The sequence below is a fragment of the Nipponia nippon genome, unplaced genomic scaffold (assembly GCF_047370975.1).
Source record: "Nipponia nippon isolate SJK-2023a ecotype South Korea unplaced genomic scaffold, ASM4737097v1 scaffold_4, whole genome shotgun sequence".
NCBI lineage: Eukaryota > Metazoa > Chordata > Aves > Pelecaniformes > Threskiornithidae > Nipponia > Nipponia nippon.
In genome coordinates this window covers 118,884,889-118,909,590 of record NW_028262358.1, presented here as the reverse complement: position 1 = coordinate 118,909,590, position 24,702 = coordinate 118,884,889, and the positions used below count along the sequence as shown (strand labels likewise).

Here is a 24,702-nt window from a genome sequence, read left to right as displayed (position 1 = left end):
GAAAATTCTGTTTTCGGGCTTTGACGCCAGAGCTGCTGTGCAGTCACACTCGCAGGGAGAGAGGGACCATGCCGGAACAAGAGAGAAACCGATTTGTAGGGCACTGACAGCGTTTGTTGCTCAGCACTGACTTCCCAAGAAGCGCTAGACGTTTTGTACAAGAACACTTACCATCTCCCCTCCCCTAATTATTTCCTGCCTTCTCAGAGCAATCAACGTGTGTGTTAAAGGTGGATTTACTGCTTGCACGCTCAGGAGAAAGTCCTTTGAAACCTTGGTAGTACCCTAACATAATTTTGCAAATTATATTTTGCAAGACATTCACTATGGGAGTTCTGATAAAGATTTGAACAAACAAAACCAAATGATTATTTCCTTATCAGTGCTTTCTAAGCCGCTCTTCTGTACGCATCTGCTAACCACGCACATAGCCAGGAGCAGCTCCTTCTCCTCCTCCTCGTTCAAAGAGAGAGTTTGTTCGTAAATCTCAAGATGACCTCTTTCAGCTTCATGCAAAACCACAACAGCTGTAGCTAGAATTTTGCAAGCTTTGCCATTCCCTCTGCCCACTGCTGACATTCACCCTTCTTGTAATATGAAATACAGCGGACTTGGAGCTGTAGCTGTTGCCGGAGCTGGGGACAAGGTACAGATCCTGCACCGCGTAGAAGAGGGGCCTAGCAGACTTTAACTTTTCTCACCAGTTCATCTCCTTTAATACAAAGACTCCATCACCCTATAAACCAGAGAACATCAGCACTGTCTTTGTAGGGCCGAGCCTAAGTTAAATCTCCTAAAATAGTAGGTTTTGGCCTATAGAGCATGGACTGGAGCTGGAAATAACAGGAGCAGCAGCTCAAACATTTCTTTGGCTGCTGAGCAACGACTGCAGAACCACGGGTTGAAGACAATGAGTTTATTGCAGTTTGCCAGAAGACCTGACCCGTTATCGCTTGCTTTGGCAGAAGACATAACATATTTTGCTAATGGTACCTTCTGATGATGGTGCTTGCCGCTGCAGTCAGCTGGAGGACAGGTGACGTCATTGGCTCTCGCCGTCTTTGTGGTGGCTGATGACTTTCTGCCTTTAAACAGAAGTAAAAACTATTGCCAGTCCATGCGAGACGAAGGCTGCTATAGCCCAGCACAGCTTCCTGCACTAGCCCTTTCCCACACTGAGTCACGCCAGGAAACGTTCGTCTTTGTGACCAGTTTTCCTTCTAGACTGTGCCATTATCCCATAACTGCTGTAGACGTGCTGGAGTAAAGCCTTCGGCCAGTAAAAGGAATAAAATTCCAGGGCAGGGGCTGCGGGGGGAGAGAGTGAGCCTGGTTCGGGATGTCAGGCTCCCAGTTCAGCTTTGATGTTTTTGTCACTGGGGAGCAGGAGTTTCCTTAAGTGTTGTGTACTGAATGGCAGAACCAGAGAGCTTTCAAAAGGGGTGAATCAGAGCACTGGGACTTTCAAAAAAACCAAAGTAATTTAAAAAAAAAAAAAAAATCACTCTTTGCTGATCCCAAATGCTTCTCTATCGGAGCTCTCTAGCGTTGTCAGCTTAGGCAGCTGCATCACCGCTCCAGTCCGGTTCACCATTAGCGATCTCTACTGTATTTTGAGTCCAACCAGCCTGTACGCCAGGCAAAAAAACCCTGTTATGGAGCTTAGCTATAGGATGCACCTTTCTGGAGTGGTGTGTAGCTCCCTCAGCGCAGGCCACTCCTTTACAGGACCAGCCTCATGGCTTGCGCCAGGACGCGCACCGTCAAAGGACACTGGTGGAGCAAACATGAGACAAGGCCAAGAGAGCTGGGACAGTTCCGCCTGGAGAAGAGACAGCTCAGGGGGAATCTCATCAGTGTGTACAAATACCTGAAGGGAGGGTACAGAGAAGATGGAGCCAGGCTCTTCTCAGTGGTGCCCAGTGACAGGACCAGAAGCAATGAGCACACACTGAAACACAGGAGGTTCCCTCTGAACATCAGGAAACACTCTTCTACTGCCTGGCACAGGCTGCCCAGAGAGGTTGCGGAGTCTCCGTCTGTGGAGATATTCAAAAGCTGTCTGGACATGGTCCTGGGCAACTGGCTCTAGGTGGCCCTGCTTGAGCAGGGGGGTTGGACAAGATGACTTCCAGAGGTCCCTTCCAACCTCAACCAGGCTGTGCTACAAGTATGACCTCACTCTGCTCCCAAAATCTAGAAACTAATAGCAAAAAAAACCCCAAAACAAGTATGAATATTAAATCCTTTCAGATCTTCCAGTAAAGCACCCAGGAGATATTCCATAGTTTGACCTGTAGGGCCGGCTGTCAGGCTGCGTGCAAAAAATGCAGGAAACTCCCCACCAAAAGCCACTTTATTTCAAGGCTCAGCTTGACCATTGATGTTCTACTTTAATACATCCTGCTGTCCGCTCCATACCTGAAGGCTTTCCCTTCACCAACACTCCTTTCTCAGGAGAAATACACAATAAAGCAGAATTCACCATGAAATTTAAGTTTTAGCAAACACTCTGCTATGCAGCCAAGAAGGAGTGGCCTCATCCACGGCAGCTGTTGTGCTGCTTCTCAGTAAACAACACATTAGCTCTTACCTCTTCATTTGGTGGACCTCACTAGCGATGTAGGCGTGTGGTATCTTCAGCCACTCAACTGCATCCATGTGCTGCCGGCTCAAAGGAAGCAGTGGCAGCTCGGCTTTGCTGAGTTCGTCCAGCTCTCTGGTAGAGCACGGTCTTCCTGGCAGGAAAGTAACAAGTGCTTTGTGTGAGCATCTACTGTCACAAGCAAGGACGGCCCTCCCAGTATGAAACACTTCCAAGGGATACCAAGTGTTTAAAATACCTGTCTCACACTGCTTGATAATGCCTGTCTCCATAAACTTTCTTTGAATGCCTTTTAACAGAGGATCCTGTAAAGTTGGTATGGAAACCTGTGACAGAGACAGTTATTTCGTGCTTACGCACCAACACAAACACTTTGTCAAAGAGCCTCAAAGACCAAAGTCGGAGGTGAATGTACCGTTGGTTAGCAGGTAAGGAGCATCAACCTCATTTTTTATGAATAAAGTCATGAGGCACAGGCTTGAGTGGCCTGAGAAACGCTGAGCATCTCGGCTCCTAAAGCAGGCCATAAGGCATTAACAACTCTGCCACAAAGTTAGACCACAGACATGAGATCTGATCTCCTGGAGGCAGTTGATCCTGATGAATCCTGCCTGACATACTGCAGTGAAGTACCAGCTCAGTCCCCACGGCTGCTGAGGGCTCACGGCATCCAGAAGGGATTTAGAGAATTGCACTTCATGGATTTGTGCCCGAGTCCTACCTAACTCTTCTATCACGTACCCAAGTCTTTGGTGCATTTGAGTGAGCTTCTGTAAAGATCATCTGAACTATTTCCTTCTACGAGCACAGACCCAGCTTGCCTGGGAACTCACCAGCCCTCGTGAGACAGGCCGCTTCCCACACTGCCACAATGAATTTGAGATGAGGAAGACAAGCCTCCCCCCTGCCATTGCCTACTGTGCCTCCAGATCTGGGCCTCGTGTGGATCCAGACCATGTTCCTGGTGAAAACCATTTTGAAACACTCTTGGGCTTAAATGCAGTAGGAGCTGGGACCCATAGTTGTTCAGTTAATAAAACTAGAATGTGCTGCTCTACACCAGCCCCATAGCAGCACATCCGTAACACGCTCTGCCTCCTCTCTGACCATTAACTTCCTGCTGGACAAAGGGTGCCTCTGAACCCCATGGCATAACTAACCAGCACACCTTCCAGCAGTCTGTACAAGTCTTCAGGAAGAACGGATCGTACTCTGACCGGTCATAAGCTTCCAAAGCCACATAGCCCTGCGGGAGAAGCAGGTAGCAGGTCAGGTCTCAGAAGTTATTGGTGATAAAACAGCGAGACAGCAGCCAGCCTTACACAGCCAGGCACGGTATGGACACAGCACCAGAGGTCAGGGAGAAAAGGACTCCCGAATTTTCACATGCTGCACCTCATAAGGAAGGTGACTGAAGTATAACAGGAAAATTCCTCCATCCATTTTAATTTATCATAGGCATAAATACATAATAAATGATTTCATGAAGCATCCAGAAACAATTACAGGCTAAAATGCTAATCACAACCAGGGCAGTCAAGAAAAAGAAAATTTTGTTCACATGAAAATGTTTTGACAGAGAAGAAAACAGGTATTAGAAAGGAAATAAAAAAAAGAATGAAGTGACTGAGCCCCCACCAGCCGTAGCCCTAGGCAGGTTACTAGTCTGCGAGATGTGAGCTCCAAGTCTAGGCCATGAGCGTGCTTTCCTATCTATATATAGGAATAAAGACCTGAACCATACCTAATGGTGCAGACCACAGCTCCATCTCATCGAGAACTCTGCCTGCAACAAACTTCGTATTCTGCAGTTCAAGTTCCCTATGACCAGAGTTAGCTGGGGAACAGCAAGTACCACCACTTGGCGTTCACTGTTGATGCCAAGACCAAAGAACACCAGATCGAACAGGCTATCAAAAGCTGAACAGGTACTGAGGCTGACACACTGATCAAGCCTGATGCTGAGAAAGGTGAATTACAACCATTTGTCTCCAAATTATAATGCACTGTTTACGGCCAATAAGCCAGGACTTACCTAAATTGCATCAAATAAGAGCTGTACAGATGACAAAACAAAACATAAGTAAAAAAAAAAAAAACAAAACAAAAAACAACAGAGGCCACAAGTGATGCCCTACGAATAGTAAGAACAAGACAAGCATATAAAATACTTCTCCCTACTACTCTCAGTCATTCTTCCAAAACCTTGCAAGTGAAGTTTTTCAGCTTTCTTGTGCAGACAATTTTCCAGGGGTCCCAGGAAGAAAAGGGAGCATTCAGCCCATGGCCCTCTAGATCTCAGCCCTACACAGTTCTTTTTGGCAATCTGTGGATGTGATTTCAAGTTAAGAGCTGGAAAAACCATACTTCCATATGAACAGTTCAGGGGTGCTGCAAGACGAGCCCAAACCCCAAAAAGTGGGATTTGCAGTAGGCTTAAGAGGTTACTATGTTGAAGGTGCTCACACGGGTGAGTGAGCCAGGCCCCAAGGGCCTGTGCTGTTCCCAGACACTCATCAAGCACCTGGGCAACTCCACGGGGCTTGAGCTACTGCTGAGCATGAACACTGCTGCCTCTGCAGGGGCCTCTGCTCCCCAGGATCTTGCAGTTCCCCAGAGACCAAGCCGCAGCTGCACTCACCATCTCCTGTTTCTGTCCCTGGAAAGCTTTAAGCCCTAACATGCCTCAATTTGCAGAGTTTTAGTGCCACCCCTTGGCTTATTATTACGTGTCACCCCATTACAATATGTGCCGAGACCTCAGTCGATTGTGCTAGGCACTGTGCAGCACACCCACGCTTGATCCCTTCATGCAGTTGATGTATGACCACTCGCACACCCCTTGGCAGAAAGCAGAGCAACAGTCTGCTCTTAAAAATGAGTCGGAAGGGTCTCTTACTCTGCAGCATTTCAGCACACAATGCCTACAATACCCTGGACTACCAGAAGCCGAGTTGTGGCTAACACAGCAGCAACCCAGGCCAGGAAAACTTCCCCCTCCTTGCAGGCTGCAGGGTGGCACTTTGGCCGGTGCTAGAAGAAAAGCAGCACCGCTGCCATCTTCACACTATGGCCAGCCATCTCATCGTGCATCTGCAGTCCATGTCCCCGGGACTGGGGGTAAGGGGGAGGTGAGAATGGGGGTGAAAAGGAGGCAGATTTAAGGCAAAAAACCTCACAAGCGAGCAGGTCACTGGAACAACGGAGAGTCAAGGAAGGGAGGTAAAGGAGGAAGGCTCAGATGGTGTGAAAAAGGAAGAAGAGTGAGCTGACAGAAAGACGGAGATGGAGGAACCTGGAAGGAGAGCGAGAAGAGAGGGTGTTAGAGAGGAGGAGCAGCATGGAGGAAAAGGGGAGAAGGCTGCTTTGGAAAGCAAAGGACAGTGGAGAACTTGGAGGAATCATCAGAAGCAACAAGGAGTGGAAGACACAGCACTGGGGAGTCTGACAGAAGAAAGAGGGGCAAAACAGCGAGACTTGGGGATGGAGTAAAAGGGTTGGCTGGGGGAGGGAGAGAGAGAGAGAGAGAGAGAGAGAGAGAGAGAGAGAGAAAGAGAGAGAGAGAGGAGAGACTGGAGGAAGAAGAATAGATGTGGAAAGGGGGAATGGATTGGTGACAGAGACACAGGAAGGTGAGGAGATCTGGGGAACAGGACAAGGAGAAGCCTAATAGCAGGGGAGGAAGCAAAAGAAAATGGACAAAAAGGAGGGGGGAGGAAATGCACAGCCAGAAGTCAGTATATTAACCAATCCACAGAAGTGTCTTAAGTTCTGCAAAACTTAGCATATGCTGCCATGATTAATGCAAACTTATGCAAATTAATCACCCTGTTACTCTGAAGGACTGCAGCCTGCTTTTCAGACACACTGATGATAGAGCTGACACCACAGAGCAAGGAGAAAAGGTGGAGGCTTATCACTGGTGCTGCGCTTGTTCAGGGAGAACAAGCTGTACCTCCCAGTACAGCAGCCATTGCTTTTGGAGGACACCCAGCAAAGTCCTGACCTGCCACAGAAGCTTGCAAGATGGACTGATGCAGACCCAGCTACAGAAAACCCAACATATCCTAAATCCCAGGACTTCAACAGCAGGACTGGTTCAGCTCTTTGTCATCACATGCAGTTTGAATGTATGGGTCTTTCACATCAGGCCTTTGAAAAAGAGATCATCTGCTCTCATTAAAACAACACAGCTCCCATGACATTTTCATTTCTGGATGGGAAACTTGTTTACAGTCTCATAACTCCACTGTGCAGTGGTTTCCACTGACAACAAAAGCCTGCTCTATATAAAATACTATCCTATTTGTGGCAGATGATGTAACTGCTCTTACTGCTCTACATATCCACTCCTGAGATGCAGAAAGTTGAGTCATGGGATCTGATACTCAGCAGCAGTGTGAAATTCAGAGCAAAATCAACAAAACCAACAAGTATTTCCTACAGCGACTGCAATTTTTATGAGTACTGAAACTACAGAATCCATGAGTTGGGTCTATTCACCTGCATGCAGTCTTAAGAAAATTGTTGGTGTCTCCCTGTTCCCACCTTTTTTTCTTTTATAAAGCTTGATCAGTAGCATCCAAGGCTACAAACACGTTTCACTCGTGCTCTGCCAACACACTGCAGTACTGCGCGAGCTGAACTCCTGAGACACAAGAGTGCGGTCCCCGCCCTGGTCACAGACTCAGCCTTCGGCTTCAGCTGACAGAGCTCAAGGTTTTCCCCCTAAAGGGTCTGGCTCACAGAGGGAAACCCACCACGATATGGTGTCTCACCATATTCAGACCCCAGCACGTGCTCGCTGCACCAAGCAATGCTATTGTTTGTATCTGATGGTGAATTTAAACAAACAGCTGTAACAACTTATGTCACCACTACGGAAGTCCTTGAGAAGACTAAGTTACAGGTAAGGCATATCTGAACCCCAGGCTACTCAACTGAACAGCAAATAACAGCTAAAATCCTGACTGTGTCCACATCCCTCTGCATGCAACCCTCTCCATGACAGAAATTTACTTCTCATTGATACCTTCTTTTTACAGTAGTTTAAATAGAGAGAGAGTTGTTCTTCTCTCCGTTTGCTTATTTCTTTGCTTGACTGGCTGTCCATTTTGTCCTCAATTTTCTGCAGCAGTGGCTCTGAAACATCCTCAAGCCATTTCTTGTACAGGATCTCCTTCTTTCTCAGATTTAAGAAATGATTGTGCCTCAGATACCTGTCCACCTCCTAAGTAAGAAATAGAAAATAAAAACCATACAATGTATTGGCCAGCCACGTTAGAGTCCATGGGTGAAGCTACGCAGCTTGGCTGACCTGATCTGGCTGGTCACTGCTGCAAGGGCCCTGTTTTCCAGCCCTTCCTTCTGCTCCTCCCTCGCTCCACTTCCCACCGCTTGTTTCCAAGCTCTCCCTCACACCGACTCTGGCATTCAGACATTAATTTTTTAAGCTGTAGTGCAAGACTGGCAGAAAATGATTCACTTTTTCCCACCAGGTTAGTGAGCTGGAATCACTTCAAAGTGGGGGTCTGATAAGCACCAGACTGTGCAAGACAGGCACCAGAAGGACCTTCTCCCTGCAGCGCTGGCATTCTGCTAGATCAGATCAGCCCTCCTGCCCTGTATTCACAGGCCCACCGTCACCATCTAATCACACCCACAGCCCAAAAGTTAGGTGTAAACAGGCAGTCACCAAAGACAGATGATTCCTAAGCTCATATTTAGGGTTACCACTTCAGTCCTACCCCGAGGAGACTGAGGCCAGAAGCTTGTACTTCTAAATTTAGTTTTTCAAGAATACAAACTGACATGTTATCATGAATCACTGATGGGAGGGGAAAAAATTGACATGCAGGAAAGCACACAGCAAATGAGAGATACCACTTCTTACCCTCACAAAATAATTTTCTCTGTCCAAGATGCACTGAGCAGAAGCAATGATGTCTTGACTTTCATCAGGTGCTACCTAACAAAACATCAGAAAACACAGGAAGTAAAAGCAGGACTCACAGTAGGAGTTAGAATTACCGTTGAATTCAAAATAATGACTTGTGTTGTGATTAAAGGTACGTTATGCCATAACCCAGCTGGCAGAATAACACAGGCAGGCAAATCTTTGCGAGACTTGCTCTGAATAATTAGGTTAAATGGTGCAACAGAAGAGTGCTGGAAGGACTGGAATGTACATGTTCGGCGGGACCAGGCCATACACCTCCTTGACCGCACCACCACTTGCTCCTTGTCACTGTCGCTCACACATGCCCGGTGAAGGCAGCGACCTTCATGTTCAATGCAGATACAGCCACACTATACAAACAGCAATCAAACAAATTAGAACTGTGATGAGGTATTATGTCAAGGAATTCATAAAAGTATAAAAGGAAAAACAGAGGAAAACAGTGAAGTGTAAGAGGAAAGATAATGAGAAAAACGCCTCCAAAGCAGGAAACTGCCTCGCTGCTGTCTCTGCTCATGAATTTGTCTGCATTTTAGATCTCAGTTACTGTTGTGACATCAGCCAAGGTCTCCTCTAGCATCATCCTCATCTTACTCTTTCTGAAGATTAGAATAGGGAGAAACTGTTCCCTGCATCATGAATATCAGGACACTAAAACATGATTTAAGAACAACAGGCCTTGCAACCCACTGCTGTTGTCAATTTGATTTTTAAACAGGTAATTCCTTGTAACGTGGCTTATTAATTGCAACTCCTGCACTCCGGCCAAGGAGCACAAGCAATACAGACCAAATTTGCCTGTCATTTTGGGATGGAGTCCCTCTAGGTAAGATTAGAGCACACATGCAATGGGGTTATCTATCTCCCCTATGATCAGACAGCACCAACTCTGTGGGTTAACCAGAGGGATCTTGTCTTCATGAGTCAACCAGCAGCTTTTATAAGCAACAAGTTCACAAAGAATTTTAATTCCACAGCAAAATTTATCCTGAAGAATCCACTATAAAAAAAACCTAACAGCCTTCCAGCAGTATGCCAAAAATTCAGGAGGTAAGTTGCAATGCAGGAAACTAAAACACAACCTGTTTTAGACAGACCATCTCAGTTAACCTAAAACAAATTTACAATCTGTTCTGCTTTCTGGGACTAACCCTCAGTTTCGACACCGATAGGAACTTGCTTCACTTGCACCAGCTTAGCCTAAGAGAACAGGCATGCAGCTGAGTTCCTACAGCTTAAGAAATGACCCCGTTAGCTGCTTTGCTGTAAATGGCACGCTCACCGCCTGTCCCAGCTGAGAAATAAGGTGCTGGGTTAAACCACCAAAAAGGCTCAGCTAGAGCATCGTATGATTGTGATCACTTTCAAGGTTGCATTTGACCAGAGTTGCACAGATGCTAATGCCAGCTTGGGCATCACTAAAAGTTTAAATCCATTTCAGTGCATCCATACTAAATATTTCTACCAACACAAGTTAATCCTCAAGTGACCTGGTTTTACTTAGGCCTAAGCCAGAGGCAGGGCTGAAACATTCACATTTCGTCTGTGCGACCTGCTGCCTACCTCCCGTGGTTTCCATAGCTGAATTCAAAGTCATCCGTGCTGCAACCTTCTCGTGCCATTTAAAAAGTGAGCTACAGCCATCGCATTTTTGCACAAGCCTACCACGTTAGTGGCAGCACGAGGCTCGAGGAATGCATGTGATGCACAGAATGGAAAATTAGCCTACTACTCCCTGTGCTGAATATTAATTTTTAATCCCAATAAACAGTGTAGTTTCCAGTCACGTCTGCCTTGCCCCTGTTGATCAGTTCCATACTCCAACAGGCTTCTCATCCTGAGGTGACATGAGCAGGACACCATACGTCAGAGCAAGTAGGGAGGAGGTGGCAGGAACTGGCAAGCAGTATCAAAAAAAAAACCAAAACGAAAAACAAATGACAAAGGGGAAATCTAAGTTTCTGGCGTGTTTCAAGGCCCTTTCATCCTACTATTTGAAACAACCATGTTGCATTACACCTGACAGATCTGCTTCACATAATCACAGAACCTTTCTAAAACTAGTACCTTAACAGCACCGGGGACACATGGCCATCTCTCCAGCTAAGAACCCCTAGCAGAATGTGCTCAGAACTCTCACTGGTGAACAGGTGAAAAGTTTTCCTTCAGGATGATACACATCTGAAGAATCCCTACAGAACCGAAGGAGTTAAGTCTCTTCTCCCTGGAGAACAGAAGGCTCGAGGGGGGCCTCACACAGTATTCCAGCACTTAAAGGGTGGCTGCAAAGAGGACGGAGGCTCTCTCTTCACAGCCACATGGAGAAGACAAGGGGCAACGGGTACAAGTTGGACCAGGAGAGGTTTCATCTCAATATAAGAAAGAAATTGTTTACAGTGAGAACAATCATCCACCGGAAGAAGCTCCCTAGGGATGTCGTGGAGTCCCCATCACCGGAGGTTTTCAAGATGCAATTGAACTGGGTGCTAGATAAACCTCATCTAGTGTCCCTTTCCCACAAAAGTCTGGACCAGATGATATTTCGAGGTCCCTTCCAGCCTGGGCTGTTCTATGAGTCTATGATTCTAACTAGTCAGAAGCTTGTTTAACATTTTACGGGAAACTTTTCCACACACCAAATTGCACAGAACTCAATAAAGCTACTTCAAGAGGATGAAAGGGCTCAGTAACACCCACTGGATTACTATTTCCAGAGTTCTTTGTTCCCCTTCCCAATGACAAACATATCTCAGATTTTACAGAACTTTGCAAATAACCATTTTTCATTCCTCCCTTCATACCTTCCATTTCATTTCATTCCTCCACCCATATCTTCAGACAAAAGAAGTCTTTCTGTGTTAGCCAATCTTTGGAATTATTTTTTTTCCCAAAACATCTACTGCAGTCAAAAGTATTTCCTCTGCCATTCTTTGCTGGTGCTGAGGAGAACCTCTGGATAAATGTAAAAAAAGGAAAAGGTCTGCACAAAAAGCTAACGTGCTTTACAAAGATCAGGTTCTCATCTAGGTTCCACAATCAAGCTACAAACTGGGACAGAATGGTAAGAAGTTCACCTAACATCTTCACACCATGCTGCCTCGCAAACCTCATTATTTCTGTGCAGGAAGTAAAAACAGCATCCTTGTAGCAGTTCTCAGGAATACTTCAGGATAGGAGATGGAGAACATTTCGCATAGATGAAACAGAAACAGTGGAGACTGGGATATCCCAGTTTAGAGCCATGATTTTCATGGTTTGGGCATGCTTCTTTGAAGAAAGATACATATATATAGATATATATAAATATGTTCAATTCTACCAACTCACAGTTTAAGCACCTCCTGTAATATCAGACTGCTGCTTACTGAGTCAGCAGCCTACTCATGCATATGCAAGACAGGTGGCGGTATCATTTCGGAATGTACTAACGCTGCTGACCAGCATTAACTTTTGGGATTCCTCTGGAAGGTTCACGCAGTACTTGGATGCTAGACGGCCTCAACCTACAACAAGCTGACAACAAGGACAGAGCACACACATCTTCCTGTGATGCACATTTCTGAGCATGCCTAGGAGGGAAGGATAAAAGCAGAGAGACGTTCCTGAGAAGGAGGACTCGCTAAGGAATTCAGGCACATGCCTGGGACAGCAGTCCTGGAGAGCAGACAGACAGACCAGATCACTGTCCAGAACTTCAGTGGGTATTAGGTGGCCAGTTCCAAGACAGGAGCCCAATTACACCCAAATATCGTGGGATCCCGGTTACAGATACTGGTTTCATGTGTCCTGAACTTTGGTTCTTCACAGTAGAATCTACAGCTGAAAGAATGTTGAGAGCCACTCACCTGCCAAGGCCTTTGCTGATCACGTTCTCTCACAGGTCTTGGACACTTAACTCTTAGTAGCCAGGCAGTGTCTGAGCTATTCGCAGTACGCATTGTTGGACTGGTCTGGGAGAAACATTAAAACATTCAAAACCATACAAAACTATTGTATAAACAGCAAAAACCCTAGTTTTCTTACAGTTCTCACCAAGCAATGAAACAAATCTCTAAAGCAAGTCTAACTGCCGATACCAGCAGCATTTTCCTATCACAGTAAGTTAAACAGAGAGATGAAGTATCAGGTTCACAGTCAGATAATCCCTCTGATAGCAACTGTCTGTCCTCATCTCCAGCAATGGATAGTACATTTCATTTCAAAGAACAAAGCGATTCACAAATTATTCCAGAACGCTTGTCAGCTTTGAAAACATTTCAGAGTTACCGAATTCCACCTCCTGACTTTTACTTCTTTCCTTTATGCCTTTTTCAATTACATAAAAGTCACTTTCAAATAACCGCTACATTCTACCATAGGGATGGTTACATTTTAGTGGTTTTTAAAGTTAGTTCTACCAGATGAAGCTTATGCTGAAGCACTAACTCAGAGCTCCAGCCAGGAAATTCCAGATCTCCTCTATTGTATGGGCACCAATATATTTGGATCAATTTATAACAGAGACAGCAGAACCACAGAGGCAGAATGCCCTTTACAGGAACCTCCATTTAAACTGCTATTTATTTCAGATTCACTGGAGACACACTGCTTCCAGAAAACAACGTAGTCACACAATTACTTAGGTAAAGACTGGACTAAAAGAAAAGCTTACTTCTGCAGAGATACTGACCTCCACATTCTTCAGCCAGATCTTTCAGCTATGAAAAAAAATCTGGTTTTCAATTATTTTTGGCAACATCTAGTTAAAAGAATCTACAAAGACTCTCCGAATCAGGTATCTGTACAAGATAATAGCTTTTTTTTTGTGCAAGACAACCCAGTACTTCAGTGATACTGTCTGACTGCCAACTGACCTCTCCAGACTGCAGATTCAAATCTCTTACCATTGGGTCAAGGTGAAGTCTTTAATCTACATCTTTATTTGTTTTATTTCATATTCCCTGCTCTTATGCACTGATAGACACATCTGCCTGGACATTCCTGCCTCCTCACAGAAATGCTTTCCTGTCTTTTCTGACTGAAAGAGCCAGAAACCACAGGAAACCATGTTGGAAGGGACCTCTGGAGGTCATCTGGTCCCACTGCCTGCTTGAAGAACAGCTAACCTCATAGACAAGACTGCTCAGGGCCTCGCACGGTCAAGTTTTGAAAATTTCCCTTCTCAAATTTGCAAGCTCATGTCCTTCACTCCAACTGCTCCTATACAAGAAAAATCCTCACTTCTGCCATGTAATCCAGGACAAACCAAAGCAAGGAAAAAAGCCAATGTAACGCACATGGTATCAAGGACTTTCCTTCCCTCCTGCATAAGTTTGCAAGCTTTCTCTCCTTTCATCAGACACAAGGAAAACTAAAAGATTCTCAGTGGAATAGGTCACAACATCCCAGTCCTCTACTATATTTCTGTATTTTTTCCAGCCACTATAAGACAGCTTCCAAAACCAGAAATACATGCTCGCCTTAGCACTGAGGCAGGCTAGCAGGCACTTCTCTAACATGATTTTGTGCCTCCTCTGTACAGAGGAGACAAAAGACACAGAGAGTACAATAGAGGCATACAATTAGGACAGGACTACATGATTTGGAAAGCAGGTACCCTGCCTCTTTCCGCCTGGAAATGGAGGGGTTTTTGCCTACATGTGCCCTGTGGCTTCTGCAGAGTGTTGTGCCTGCCATGGAGGCTAGTACTCCCTGTGAGAAGCCCCCTGCTCTGAAAACGATCTCCCCTTTTTCCAGACAGCCCAATCTACTAAGCTCCGGGAAACGCTGTAAAGCTTATCTGATCTCGTGGTCTCTGAGGAGCGAGGGAAGGAGTCTCACAGTTTATTCTTCATCCCGCAATGACCAATTAAAGGAGGCTGTGCACTATATTACCTGCATGGATAAAAACAGCGAGCACACCCTCATCAGCACTGAACTAATTTCTGATATAAAATAAACAGTCAAACAGTGAGGACTGAAGAACATCCGGATACTTAAAGTGCTAGAAGCTTGGTATTGGACAAGTCAACGCACTTTCCCATGAGCAATATATCCTACCTACCCGCAAAGGTGCCACGGGCTCCTGCTTCAGGACATCTGTTGCAGATTTCCTTCCACTCAAAGCAGTTTTGTTCTTCTGAGACAGGGATGCTGTAAATCCCTGGACAAGCTTCAGATGAAGAAAATACATATTTTTATAGTTTCTAAGCTTACAAAACAAAAAAAACCCACCCCACACTAGTCTCCTTTCCATCTGTTTTCAGTAACTAGTATTAAGACTCCATCTTCATCCATCTCTACCAAGAAAGACTGAGCCTTTCTGTGAGCACAAAGCAAAGTCGATGTTTGCTCTCATCACAGAGGATTGGGACCCCAGGAGAGAAAAACCAGAGCAACCACAGAAAATCTGCCTGCTGTAGCAATCTGCCTTAAAGAAATCACATGTGGTAAAGTCTCTAGCTGCAGATTTTTTTCCCCAATCTTAATAACTAAAGCTGCCACTGAATCTTAATCCTTTTTTTTTTCCTCCATTTTGTTTGGACTCTTGCTACGATATGCCAACTCTCCATGGCTGGCAAAGGCAGGGCCCACTTATATGAGACACCAGCTGTTTTGCAGGTCTTAAAACTAAAAGTTTAATCATGTGTCAGAAACAAAGTAAAGGATTTCCAAAGTCTGAACAGATAAAACAAAATTTGAAATTAATCTAAGAGTTGTGTCCGCAAATGCTAAACCCCATGAGCAGGTTGGCTGTTCTGTATTAGGACATCTGTTCTATTATGATCAAACCTGAGAATAACCCTGCCTAAAATTTCTTGCTAGATATACCTGCATCCTACTTTGCTGTCAGCAGTATAGCTTTGTATCAGTAATTTTTTTTAAAGACAGGTTTCTCTTGCTTCATGAGTCCTGTTCAGGAAAGCATAATGTTCTCCCCCAAACACCCATCTGCTAAGATTCACACACAGTCACTGCCCAAACACGCATCTTTGCAGCAGCTTTGAGAAAACAGACTGTAATCATTTATGTGACAAAAAGTAAGTATTCTCACACATGCCTCAGTCCTCTCAAAAGCTCCTGACAAAAGCCTTTATACGGGGCCATGGCTGTAGGCTCACGTGTCACCATCCCCTCAGCATACATGGACGTCACCCTTTGCAAGCACAGCTGGCTGCCTTTACTGGTGACTTGGTCTCCTCTGATTCCCTCAGGTGCCAGGATAGAGCATAAGGAGAGAACCAGCCTCTAGGGCAAACAGGGCAGCTCTATGAACACGACCTAGCAGTTTGTGAATGCTAAGCTAAGAGACAACATGCACACATCCCGAGGGCCCACAGGCACGGACTTGGCTGCTCCACCGCAGAGGCAGTGATGGGGGCAACACCGGTGAGAGGGAAAGGCCGGGCCCCGTCAGGAGCGCAGGGGCCCAGCCTGCCCCGCACCCTGCCCAGCCCTGAGGCGAGTCCCAAAGGCCCGAGGGGAGGCGAGAGCGGGCAGCAGAGCTCCGCGCTCCCCCCACCCGGCACACCCCCGCGCCGGGGGTCCCCTCACCGGCTCCAGCGAGGCTCCGGGAGGCCCCAGGGGAGGCGGGAAGCGGCTGCGGTGGGAACCAGCGCCGCGCCGTATGGCAAGGCCCAGCCGCGGGGAAGATGGCGGCGCCCCCCGCCCCAGGTGCCTCGCATCGCCTCACACCGCTGCCATGGCAACGCGAACGCGGACGCTCTCCCCCACGCTCGTCCTGGTGAGTAGGCCTTCCCACCAATCAGAAAGGGAGCGCCTGGGTGAATGAGCCAATCAGAAGCGAGGACAGCCGGCCTCCAGGGCAGGTGAGAGGCAGCACCGCCGCCAGTGCCGGGCCGGGCCGGGCCGGGCCGGGCCGAGCCGAGCCGAGCCGAGCCGAGCCGAGCCGGGCCGAGCGCCTTCCGCCATCCCTGAGGTAGAGGCCCGGAGACTACAGCTCATGGCCGCGGCCGCGACGGGCGGCTCGGGAACCGCCTGGCTGGGGGCAGAAAGCGCAGGGCAGCCCGGCCGCGCAGCCTCGGCCCAGGCCCGGCAAGCCGGGCGCGGAGGCCCGGCCGCCCTCCGTCAGCCCGAAGGGGAAGGCTGTCAGCAACGGCCGCGGCCTTCGGCCAGGCTTCTTGTGGTGCTCGGCGCCTGGCCACGAACGCCTAACCGGAATGCCGCTCCTTCCTGCTTGGTTTATAATTTAAACACATCCTCACTGCTCAGGACTTAATAACGAGTGCTCTAGTCTGATGCCGTTATGACAGGCCCTTCGCTGCGCTGCCTGGTGAGCCCGATGGCTTTATTTAATGGCAACATTAATGTCATTTCCAATACCCTCGTGTAAAATAAACCCCTCTAGATTACGTAGCAATAAAGCTGCAAGGTTTATCCAGAGTTAGTTTACTAATTTCTACTATAAGATTTCATAGTGTTACCGTGCAATACTGACTTCATGAAACTCAAATTGAAACTTAAATCTGATGTATGACACTGATGGCTGTACTCTAGTGGTAAGAAAATACTAGTTTTCTACTAATAAATTATGATTTGAGCACAATGGCACGAACAGGACTGTCGGCCTGCAATTTTTGCCAGCACCTAGTAGCTGGCCAGGACTGCAATAAACAGAACGCCCGTTGGCAATCCTCTGAAGATTTACTCAGCATCTGGCGTCTCTTGTCGCTACTTACGCAGGCAACCAGAGATATCATCACGCGAGCGAAATGTAAGATTTATTCCCAAGCAGCACCCCAGTAGTGTCGCGCTGACCCCGAGGTCTAACAACAACCATGTTAGTGCTGACCATTTAAAAAGAAAATAATTTTTGTTTTGGGTCAAGCCTGGCCCAGAAACCACCCCCAACTCCCCTACTTCTGCTTTGATCTGCAGGTTGTAGCAAGTTTCATCTAATTTCTTAGTGTTTTCACCCTGGATTATTTCCTCAGTGAGAGGAAAATTAAATGCCAGGAAAAAAAGAACCCAGAAATACTTACTTACACTATAAAAATGTAATTGGACTTTTACTGCCCTTCTGATAAAGGTGACTGTCTTCCTGCTGGTCTATTATGCTGCTCTCTTGTTTTTAGGATTTTTGTTATTTTGCTTATCTGAGGCCTAGCGTTACTTCTGAAACTCCCAAATTCCACTTGGAGGAAGATCTGGTTTCCAATATAAAAGGGAAGGGGAATAAACATTCATACATCTATTTCTTTTCACAAAACAGAAGGAAAATGAACCAACTGCAGGCTCTGCTGAATGACGGTCTTATCAGAACACAGCATGTGGAAAACGCAGCTATCATCAACATAAAGGAAAGAAACGTCTGTGCATCAACCTTTGGCTTTAATGTAAGAGATCAAAGAGCGTCCTGGGAAGTGACAGCAGAGGTAGAAACTCTGGGAATCTAGAGCACGAAGTAGTGATAACAGCAGGGAGCACAGTGCTCTATTAAACTCACTTGCTTCCTTCAGCCTCAGAGTCGGAGTTCAGGTACAGCCTGGCTGCTGTGTTGAGAGGCAAACTTGCAAAGTTGATTGCTAATTGACTGCTAATTTCCTATCTTTGATTTTTGAAAGAAAGATGCCATTTAACTGGCATTTTCAAGGAGTCCTTTTTAACCACTTTGCACTCAATGGTTCCACCAGTAAAGCAGATGTAGGTAGGTCCATTCTCTGGCACCGAGACCTGCTGGTATGGAATGTGCCGTGCCTGTACTATAACCCCAGAACAGAGTGGCTGTACCAGCTTGCCTACAGTCCTGGGCCGTTCTAATTTTGCAGACTGTGTCTCGGAATTCTGTTGAGAAGGGTTTGCTGCCCCAGGCCGAAACTCTACCTCGACTGCTCTGACAGCGCTCAGAACTGCTCCCTGGCACCTTAGATTTGCTGGTGTAGACGTAGCTTATCTGTTTTCATTGTCCGTCAGCTGATAAACAGCAGAATAACAGCACTTCTGGTCATATCTTATTATATGGCAAAACTAATACACAGTCCCTGACACGGTGAACTTTCTAGGAGTTCAGAAATGCTCCCCGCACCACAGTCATCCTTATGTCGTTGGAAAGTACCACTGCCTCTCCTAATCCCCATGATACAAGCTCCCAGACTTTTCCAGGGGTACATATTGCTACCCTTGGCATGCTCAGAAGAATGTGTTCAGAAGATGAAGCCCTTGTTAAGACAGCACCATCCTTGGGGACAGATTCTCAGCAGAGAGAGTCATTAGTCCACTAGGTAATAGTGACATCGCCTTTAATATGTAAATGATCTTTGATATAAACCACAGCTTTGAGAGATGCCAGCCTGCTGGCTCTTCAGCAAGGCAGATTACATGCTGAGGTCCACAGCAAAGTCCTCAGCCATTGTAAATTATCACCAGCTCCACTGACTTGAAAGAATTTCAGGCCAGAAGGGATCACTGGATCATCTCATCCAACCATCCAACCCACCCAACCCAGTGACCCAGTTACACCTACACTGAGCGCAAGAGCTCATCGACACGAGTAGATCTGTGACCTGTGTGGACTGCTCCACTGAGGTGTGACGATCTGGTCTCGACTTGCTACAAGTTACACTTCCCCACTGAGGGCTAAGAATATTTGAAATCGGTGTCCTTGGGTGAGCTCTGCGCGAGCCCGGGGACGGCTGCGCCCTACCCTATACCACCTTTCAACAGAAGGGTCCGGTCGCCACGGGATGCGTTGCCTTACCTAGAGAAGTGTCGCTGGGTGATGGGACTACACAGACAGTAATCACAGGCTAAGCAGATTGTTTCAAATGAGATTTTGAAAATATAGTGGACTGTACAGAAACTAGGTCTAGTTTCAAAGCCAGGCAGATTTTTTTTTTTTTGACATTATAATTTTAAGTGAACTATCAAGGACAGTGGGAGGGTGGAAAGCAGTTCATCATTGCAAAGAGGTGCATTTTTGGTCCGTAACACTGTGTTGTACTAACGCAGGTGCCACCAGAGAATGCTTTAAACCTTATCTACGCTTTCCACAAGAACTTACTGCAAGTTAGAAGGGGAGGACTCTGCTTCAAGGAGAAGCACTATAAATGTGTCCGCGCAGATGAGCATTCCATCTATCTTCAGAATGTACGTTGACACGAGCTGCGGCCATCCTGAGAAATCTGGAGACTTCCCGCTTTCTTCCCTTGCTGCCTGGTTACATGAACACCGTAACACAAGCAGAAAGCCTTCACATGCTTCTTTCTTTCTTTCTCTCCATATCACCTTCCCAGTAGGTGTGGAATGAAATTGGTGCAGAATACAAGAAAGTGTCAGCCGTATAATACAAATTTAATGGATAACACTATCCATTTGCCTAACACCAGCTGCAGGGCTTGTCACGTTCTCCTTTGAATGAGTTAATCTCCCTAATGCGGCAAAAAACTATCACTTCATTTTTTTGCTGGGTTGGTTTCTTGCCACATTAATGAATTAATCGGATAATAGGAGGGCCTGGCAAGCCCACAGGCCAGAATAAGGCAGCAGGAGCAGGTAACTGGGTTGGAGGAGAGAAGAGAGCTGGGTGAGCAGGAGCTTGTTTGACAGCTGACTGGCCTGGAGGGACTCCCGCCTCAGTAATTCACCTATGAAATTCAGAAACAGAAACTGAGGACACGGCTGCATGCAGCCATTCTCAGAATGGCAGAATGTTGGTACTACTACCAAGTCACGCAGCCTAAAGTAAATACATCCAACTGGTTGTTACTGGGGTCTTAGTTCTTCCCCTCCCCAGTAAATCCATCCTGAAATAAGCTAAACAACTTGCAGAACAGGCTGAGCAGCTCTTAAATTTGGATCCCATTTCAGAAAAATGCAGTACTTTTTCCATCCCTTATTACAAATGAGTGAGGCAGAGTTTGGGAGACTGGGTTCATAAAACACTGGGCATGCTTTCATGTAAATACTAGTTATTTTATTTGCATTTATCAATGTTTTTGCATATGACGTTGAGCACTAGGATAACACCTCTTCAAAATGCTGTGCAGTAAGACATCAATCAATGGAAGTGAGAATAGGCAATATAATCAAGCATTTGACTGACTTGCTTTAATAGTCAGCAGTCTTCAGAACCTGCACCGTCACTGTTTGTCTGCATCCTGGTTTAGCCTTTGAGATAGTATTTGCCTTTTTTTCCCCAAGAAAACAGGTAGATTGGGAAAAAAAAAAAAAAAAAAGCCTGTAATTGGCCCAAATTGTAAGGCAATATGTACACCTCTGTATTTTTTTAGAACCTTGTAACCTTATACCAGTTTTCCATCTTATCTAGCCAGATGGAGGCCTGATAGTTGTGAAGACAAAGACTTTCATCCTGGTTGCTACTTACAGAGTGGGCATGTATCCCAGTGTGTGCGTGGAAGCTGTGGAGAAACTAGGTAAGTGAAATGCCTGTATCTGCGTGCCTGCATGCCAGTGTCTCACCGATTAGCCCCACCCTTGCAAACAGCTTCAAAATTAATCCGATGAACTACCAAATCCTGAAAATCTGGGAAACTGAATACAGACATGGGTTGTGGCTCCACGGCTAAACCCTCTCCTGACATGTTGTCCCACTGTGCTAGGTACACGTGCTCCAAAGCCTTCACAGCTATGAACAGGTTGCAGAACTGTCTGTCCTTGGCTGTTCTGGCACACGTTTTCTGTTAGCTGCCCTTCAACAAAATGGGACCTGACAGTCACATTTTCTTGACCTCATACACTTAATGCTGAGGTCTTAAGCACACTTTTATAGAGCATCAGCTTTGATACTCTGCGTCACAGTCCACTTCTTCAATGACACATGAGCTCTCTATGCGTTTCAAACTTTCCCTAGAAAGCCTAGGCTCTAGAAGAAAGCTGGCGTCTCTTTTCTGAGGTGTGAATCTTGAGACATCATGAAGCTAGTTTCCTTGTCTCACAGTAACAAAGCACCTCTTCTCTAACAAAAGTGCCCATTTCCTTCCCTCTCCCACTAGAGTTTCCTTTGTGTGAGTCCCCTTCAGCTCCTCTCTCTTGGGCTCAGTGTTTTAAAGACTTAGTGTTAACATCTCTTTGTTCCCCATTCGGGAATATTGCAAAACCCAGCCCTTCTCAGACCAGCTGCAGAATCCTGACTGCATCTCAAATGTAGTTTTCCCTTTGTGTGGAGGTGCATGCAAGGATTAACCACTCTTCATCGTCCTTGGTCTGGGAGATAAATAACAGGGTTATAAATCTTATTGCTGTAATTTATGGCTGACTCGGTATGAAGGATACAATCATTTTATTGCATCATCCAAATGGATAAAATGCACAAGAGCAGATTCCTGGAATAGTCTTGATTTTCACCGTAGGGATAATTCTAAGAAATTTCTAAGGAATTTCAAGGGTATTTCTAAGCAAAACTTTGTAGAGCAATAAGATTCAACTTAATCTGTGTATATGCCCATCTTCTTTCACTGAATAGGAATGAAACTGTAGGCCCACTGTGCTCCTACCTTTTGTTCCTCATTTAGGTGCCTAAAAGTAAGTGGAATTAATTTGTGTTTTGGGGCATAAGCTGTTTCATCTGGAATGACCTATAAGACTCTCAATAACAAATTTTTCATCAGACCTTTTTCAAAAGGCTTTTACAATTCAAAAAGCTATGATGAAGAACAGGATTTTAGACGCTATAACGCAAGTTTTAAAACAAACTTGCCTGCTGGACCCTCAGAAGCCTGGTTCTTGGCTGGTGGGTCCATGCTTGGTGCCAGGCTGGCAGAGACCGGCCTCCACTGCAGCCTCTCCACTTCACAGCCCCTGCACTTTGTTTAACCAAACGCATCTGACTGCAGACAGGCCAGAAGAGGGAAGTGGATTGCCCGTGTTTTTTGGATCTTTCCTATGTTCACTTCAGCCTCAACTACCAGAGCAACCTCAGGCTGCTTTACGTTATGTTCCGCTTTCTATTTTCTTGGCCATTGTTTTTGGCAGCGTCTCACAGCAGGTTGAGCACAAAACCATTGTACCACCACTGCACTGCCTAGGCAGCCTCGATTTTCTTGCACTCCAAACGTGATTCCGCCTCATCCCCGTCATATTTACCAGCTGTGATGGATCTGTTGGAGATTAGGTGTTATAGGTCTTTGTCACTGACATGTATGGCCAGCACATTGACTTCAAATTATACGAATTCTGGGGGACACTTAGGTGTTGGGCTGTGAACTGAGGAACAGAAAGATTTCCCATCCTGGTAACATTTGGCATAAGGTAAGGACAAACAGCTTCAAGCAGTAACCTCAAGGACATCCACTGGGTTAAGTCTCCTGAGAGCATGACTAGGGGGTTTTAATCACTGGGTCAAAACAGGCATGAAAGACTGCCAAACCAGAATGGTCCTTCCAGGGGAGCAGTGTTTTCAAGGGATTGTTTCATCTAGGGCAGCATTAATAAGATGTACTAAATCTAAGAACTGGGCCTTATATTTGAAGCTAACTTCAGACTAGCTCTTTTTCTGCAGTACTACAAATGGAGCTGGAGCAGATCCAAAAGGTGCTGTTGTGTTACTTAGCCCCAAGTCTGCCTGGCTGGCTCAGTAATAAATTCAGGAGCCATATCATAGTTGATACTAGCTTCTTTGCTGCCACAGGAGGAAAGCAGAAAGTGTAAAGCTGGGAGATTGCAAAAAACGCCAACACTTGCAAAATCCTGTAACAATTTCCACACAAGTTATTTGGTCTTCCAAATAGTCACATTGTCCGTAATTGGCCACTGCTCCTGAGTAAAGTCTAAGGTCTAAGAGTTTCCAGGGCCAGATTTGCAGCGGTTTTGATAATGTGTATTCTCTGGAGTTTATCCTTGCTGTTCTGGATGGTTTCTTTGGAAAAAGAAAACAAAGTAGCTTTTCCTCACATGTTACAAGAGATTTCTGAAAATGATTTAGTGTTCAGTGTTTATTCTTTAGAACAGATAATACCTCATGAATATAGGTATTAGTATTTTGAATTTTCAGCTAGAAATACTGCTGTCTTCTTTTGAGTACAGTGTAGTCTGATGTGGATTTGAACTTGAAAAAAAGCATCTCCATTACAGAAATTCTGTATATGATTTTTATCATTGTTGATTTTTTTTTTTTATTTATTTCCTTGTGTTATTGTAGCGGACTACTTTAGAGAGAAAGGTAGCTGAATCGGCAGAAAACTTGAACTTCATCAACCTTAGAAGGACCACTCAAGAGGAAATAAACCATAGAAGTTTGAAGCATTACCCAATTTAAGTAAGAACCTGCTGCTTTACAACGTTCTGACTGCTGAGTTTCCTTCTGTTTTTTCAAGAACACTTGAGGGCTCGCTGCTCATAAGAGGATGACCCTATGCGTCTAAGTTTCTTAACTGAATTGAAAGCGATGTCTTCAAGATTTGGTTTAAGATGCTCTGCTTCATCTTTCTAAGATTGTCTTTTAGCCCATTTCCAGATAAGAAAATTATTAATCTCACTAAGCAAAGTAAGTTCTCTAATAGCATTACAGCTATGCATAGCACCACAGACCCAAGGGATGAAGGAAACTGTTACATTAACAGATTTTCAGATTGTCCTGTACATCTTTGATTACAAATAAACCACATTTTTAACATGTCCATCTGCATTGTCACTGACTGCTACAGAAAGTTATTTTAAACTGTAGTGGACTGCAAAGTTCTGTGAGGACTGGGGAGGAGGGACAACATCACCACCAGGCTTGAATCAGACTGTGTGTACTATAGGTCATCAAAGAAGAGCAGTCTCAAGAAGACCAGGCTCCATGATCTTTTCATCAGCAGAAACAAATAAATTATTAGCTCTTTGAGTCACGTGGGAAAAAAATAATTTTTAGCTATATTTGATTCTAAATTAGTTTAGTTTCAAAGAAGAGTTTGAAAGCCTGAATCCAAAAATCTCAAAATCGATAGGAAAAATATCCACAGAAGAATCCCACACATGGACAGGCGTAGGATTTATCATTTTTAAATACTCTGAAGTGTCAGTTTTATTCCCTGACAACTCAAATGCTCAAGAGCTGGTGACTAGGACACAGAGAAAGGCATGATCTGATCCTTCTCCCTCTGGGGGAAACGGTAAAGCTCAACGAAGAGGTGTGATCAGGCAGCTGAAGCATCAGGTAGAAACGCACTGGGTTGACGGGCGTGAGCCAGGAAACTTTGAA

The 24,702-nt window shown here is 45.6% G+C and overlaps 2 protein-coding genes across 7 annotated transcripts; one reads left to right on the top strand and one right to left on the bottom strand.

Moving 5' to 3' along the window:
• Window positions 1-79: 79 nt before the first annotated feature.
• Window positions 80-16,226, bottom strand: FAM228B (family with sequence similarity 228 member B). Of its 5 annotated transcripts, none has more exons than XM_087773519.1 (9): window positions 16,098-16,226; window positions 14,608-14,715; window positions 12,410-12,514; window positions 8,499-8,573; window positions 7,638-7,835; window positions 3,774-3,851; window positions 2,844-2,931; window positions 2,594-2,738; window positions 80-1,081 (listed from the first exon to the last, which is right to left on the bottom strand). In XM_087773519.1, the coding sequence occupies exons 3-9, from the start codon at window positions 12,500-12,502 to the stop codon at window positions 814-816; spliced, it is 945 nt and encodes a 314-aa protein (XP_087629645.1). In that variant the 5' UTR covers window positions 12,503-12,514; window positions 14,608-14,715; window positions 16,098-16,226; the 3' UTR covers window positions 80-813. The 5 variants fall into 5 exon arrangements, with proteins under 5 accessions (XP_087629645.1, XP_087629641.1, XP_087629643.1 ...); XM_087773518.1 differs by lacking the exon at window positions 16,098-16,226 and adding an exon at window positions 1,871-2,039 and having other exon boundaries at window positions 953-1,085; window positions 14,608-14,710; XM_087773515.1 differs by lacking the exon at window positions 14,608-14,715 and having other exon boundaries at window positions 16,098-16,218.
• Window positions 16,118-24,041, top strand: PFN4 (profilin family member 4). Of its 2 annotated transcripts, none has more exons than XM_087773521.1 (5): window positions 16,118-16,287; window positions 17,776-17,899; window positions 19,512-19,649; window positions 20,830-20,935; window positions 23,659-24,041. In XM_087773521.1, the coding sequence occupies exons 2-5, from the start codon at window positions 17,783-17,785 to the stop codon at window positions 23,685-23,687; spliced, it is 390 nt and encodes a 129-aa protein (XP_087629647.1). In that variant the 5' UTR covers window positions 16,118-16,287; window positions 17,776-17,782; the 3' UTR covers window positions 23,688-24,041. The 2 variants fall into 2 exon arrangements, with proteins under 2 accessions (XP_087629647.1, XP_087629646.1); XM_087773520.1 differs by lacking the exon at window positions 16,118-16,287 and adding an exon at window positions 16,497-16,836.
• The last annotated feature ends 661 nt before the right edge of the window (window positions 24,042-24,702 follow it).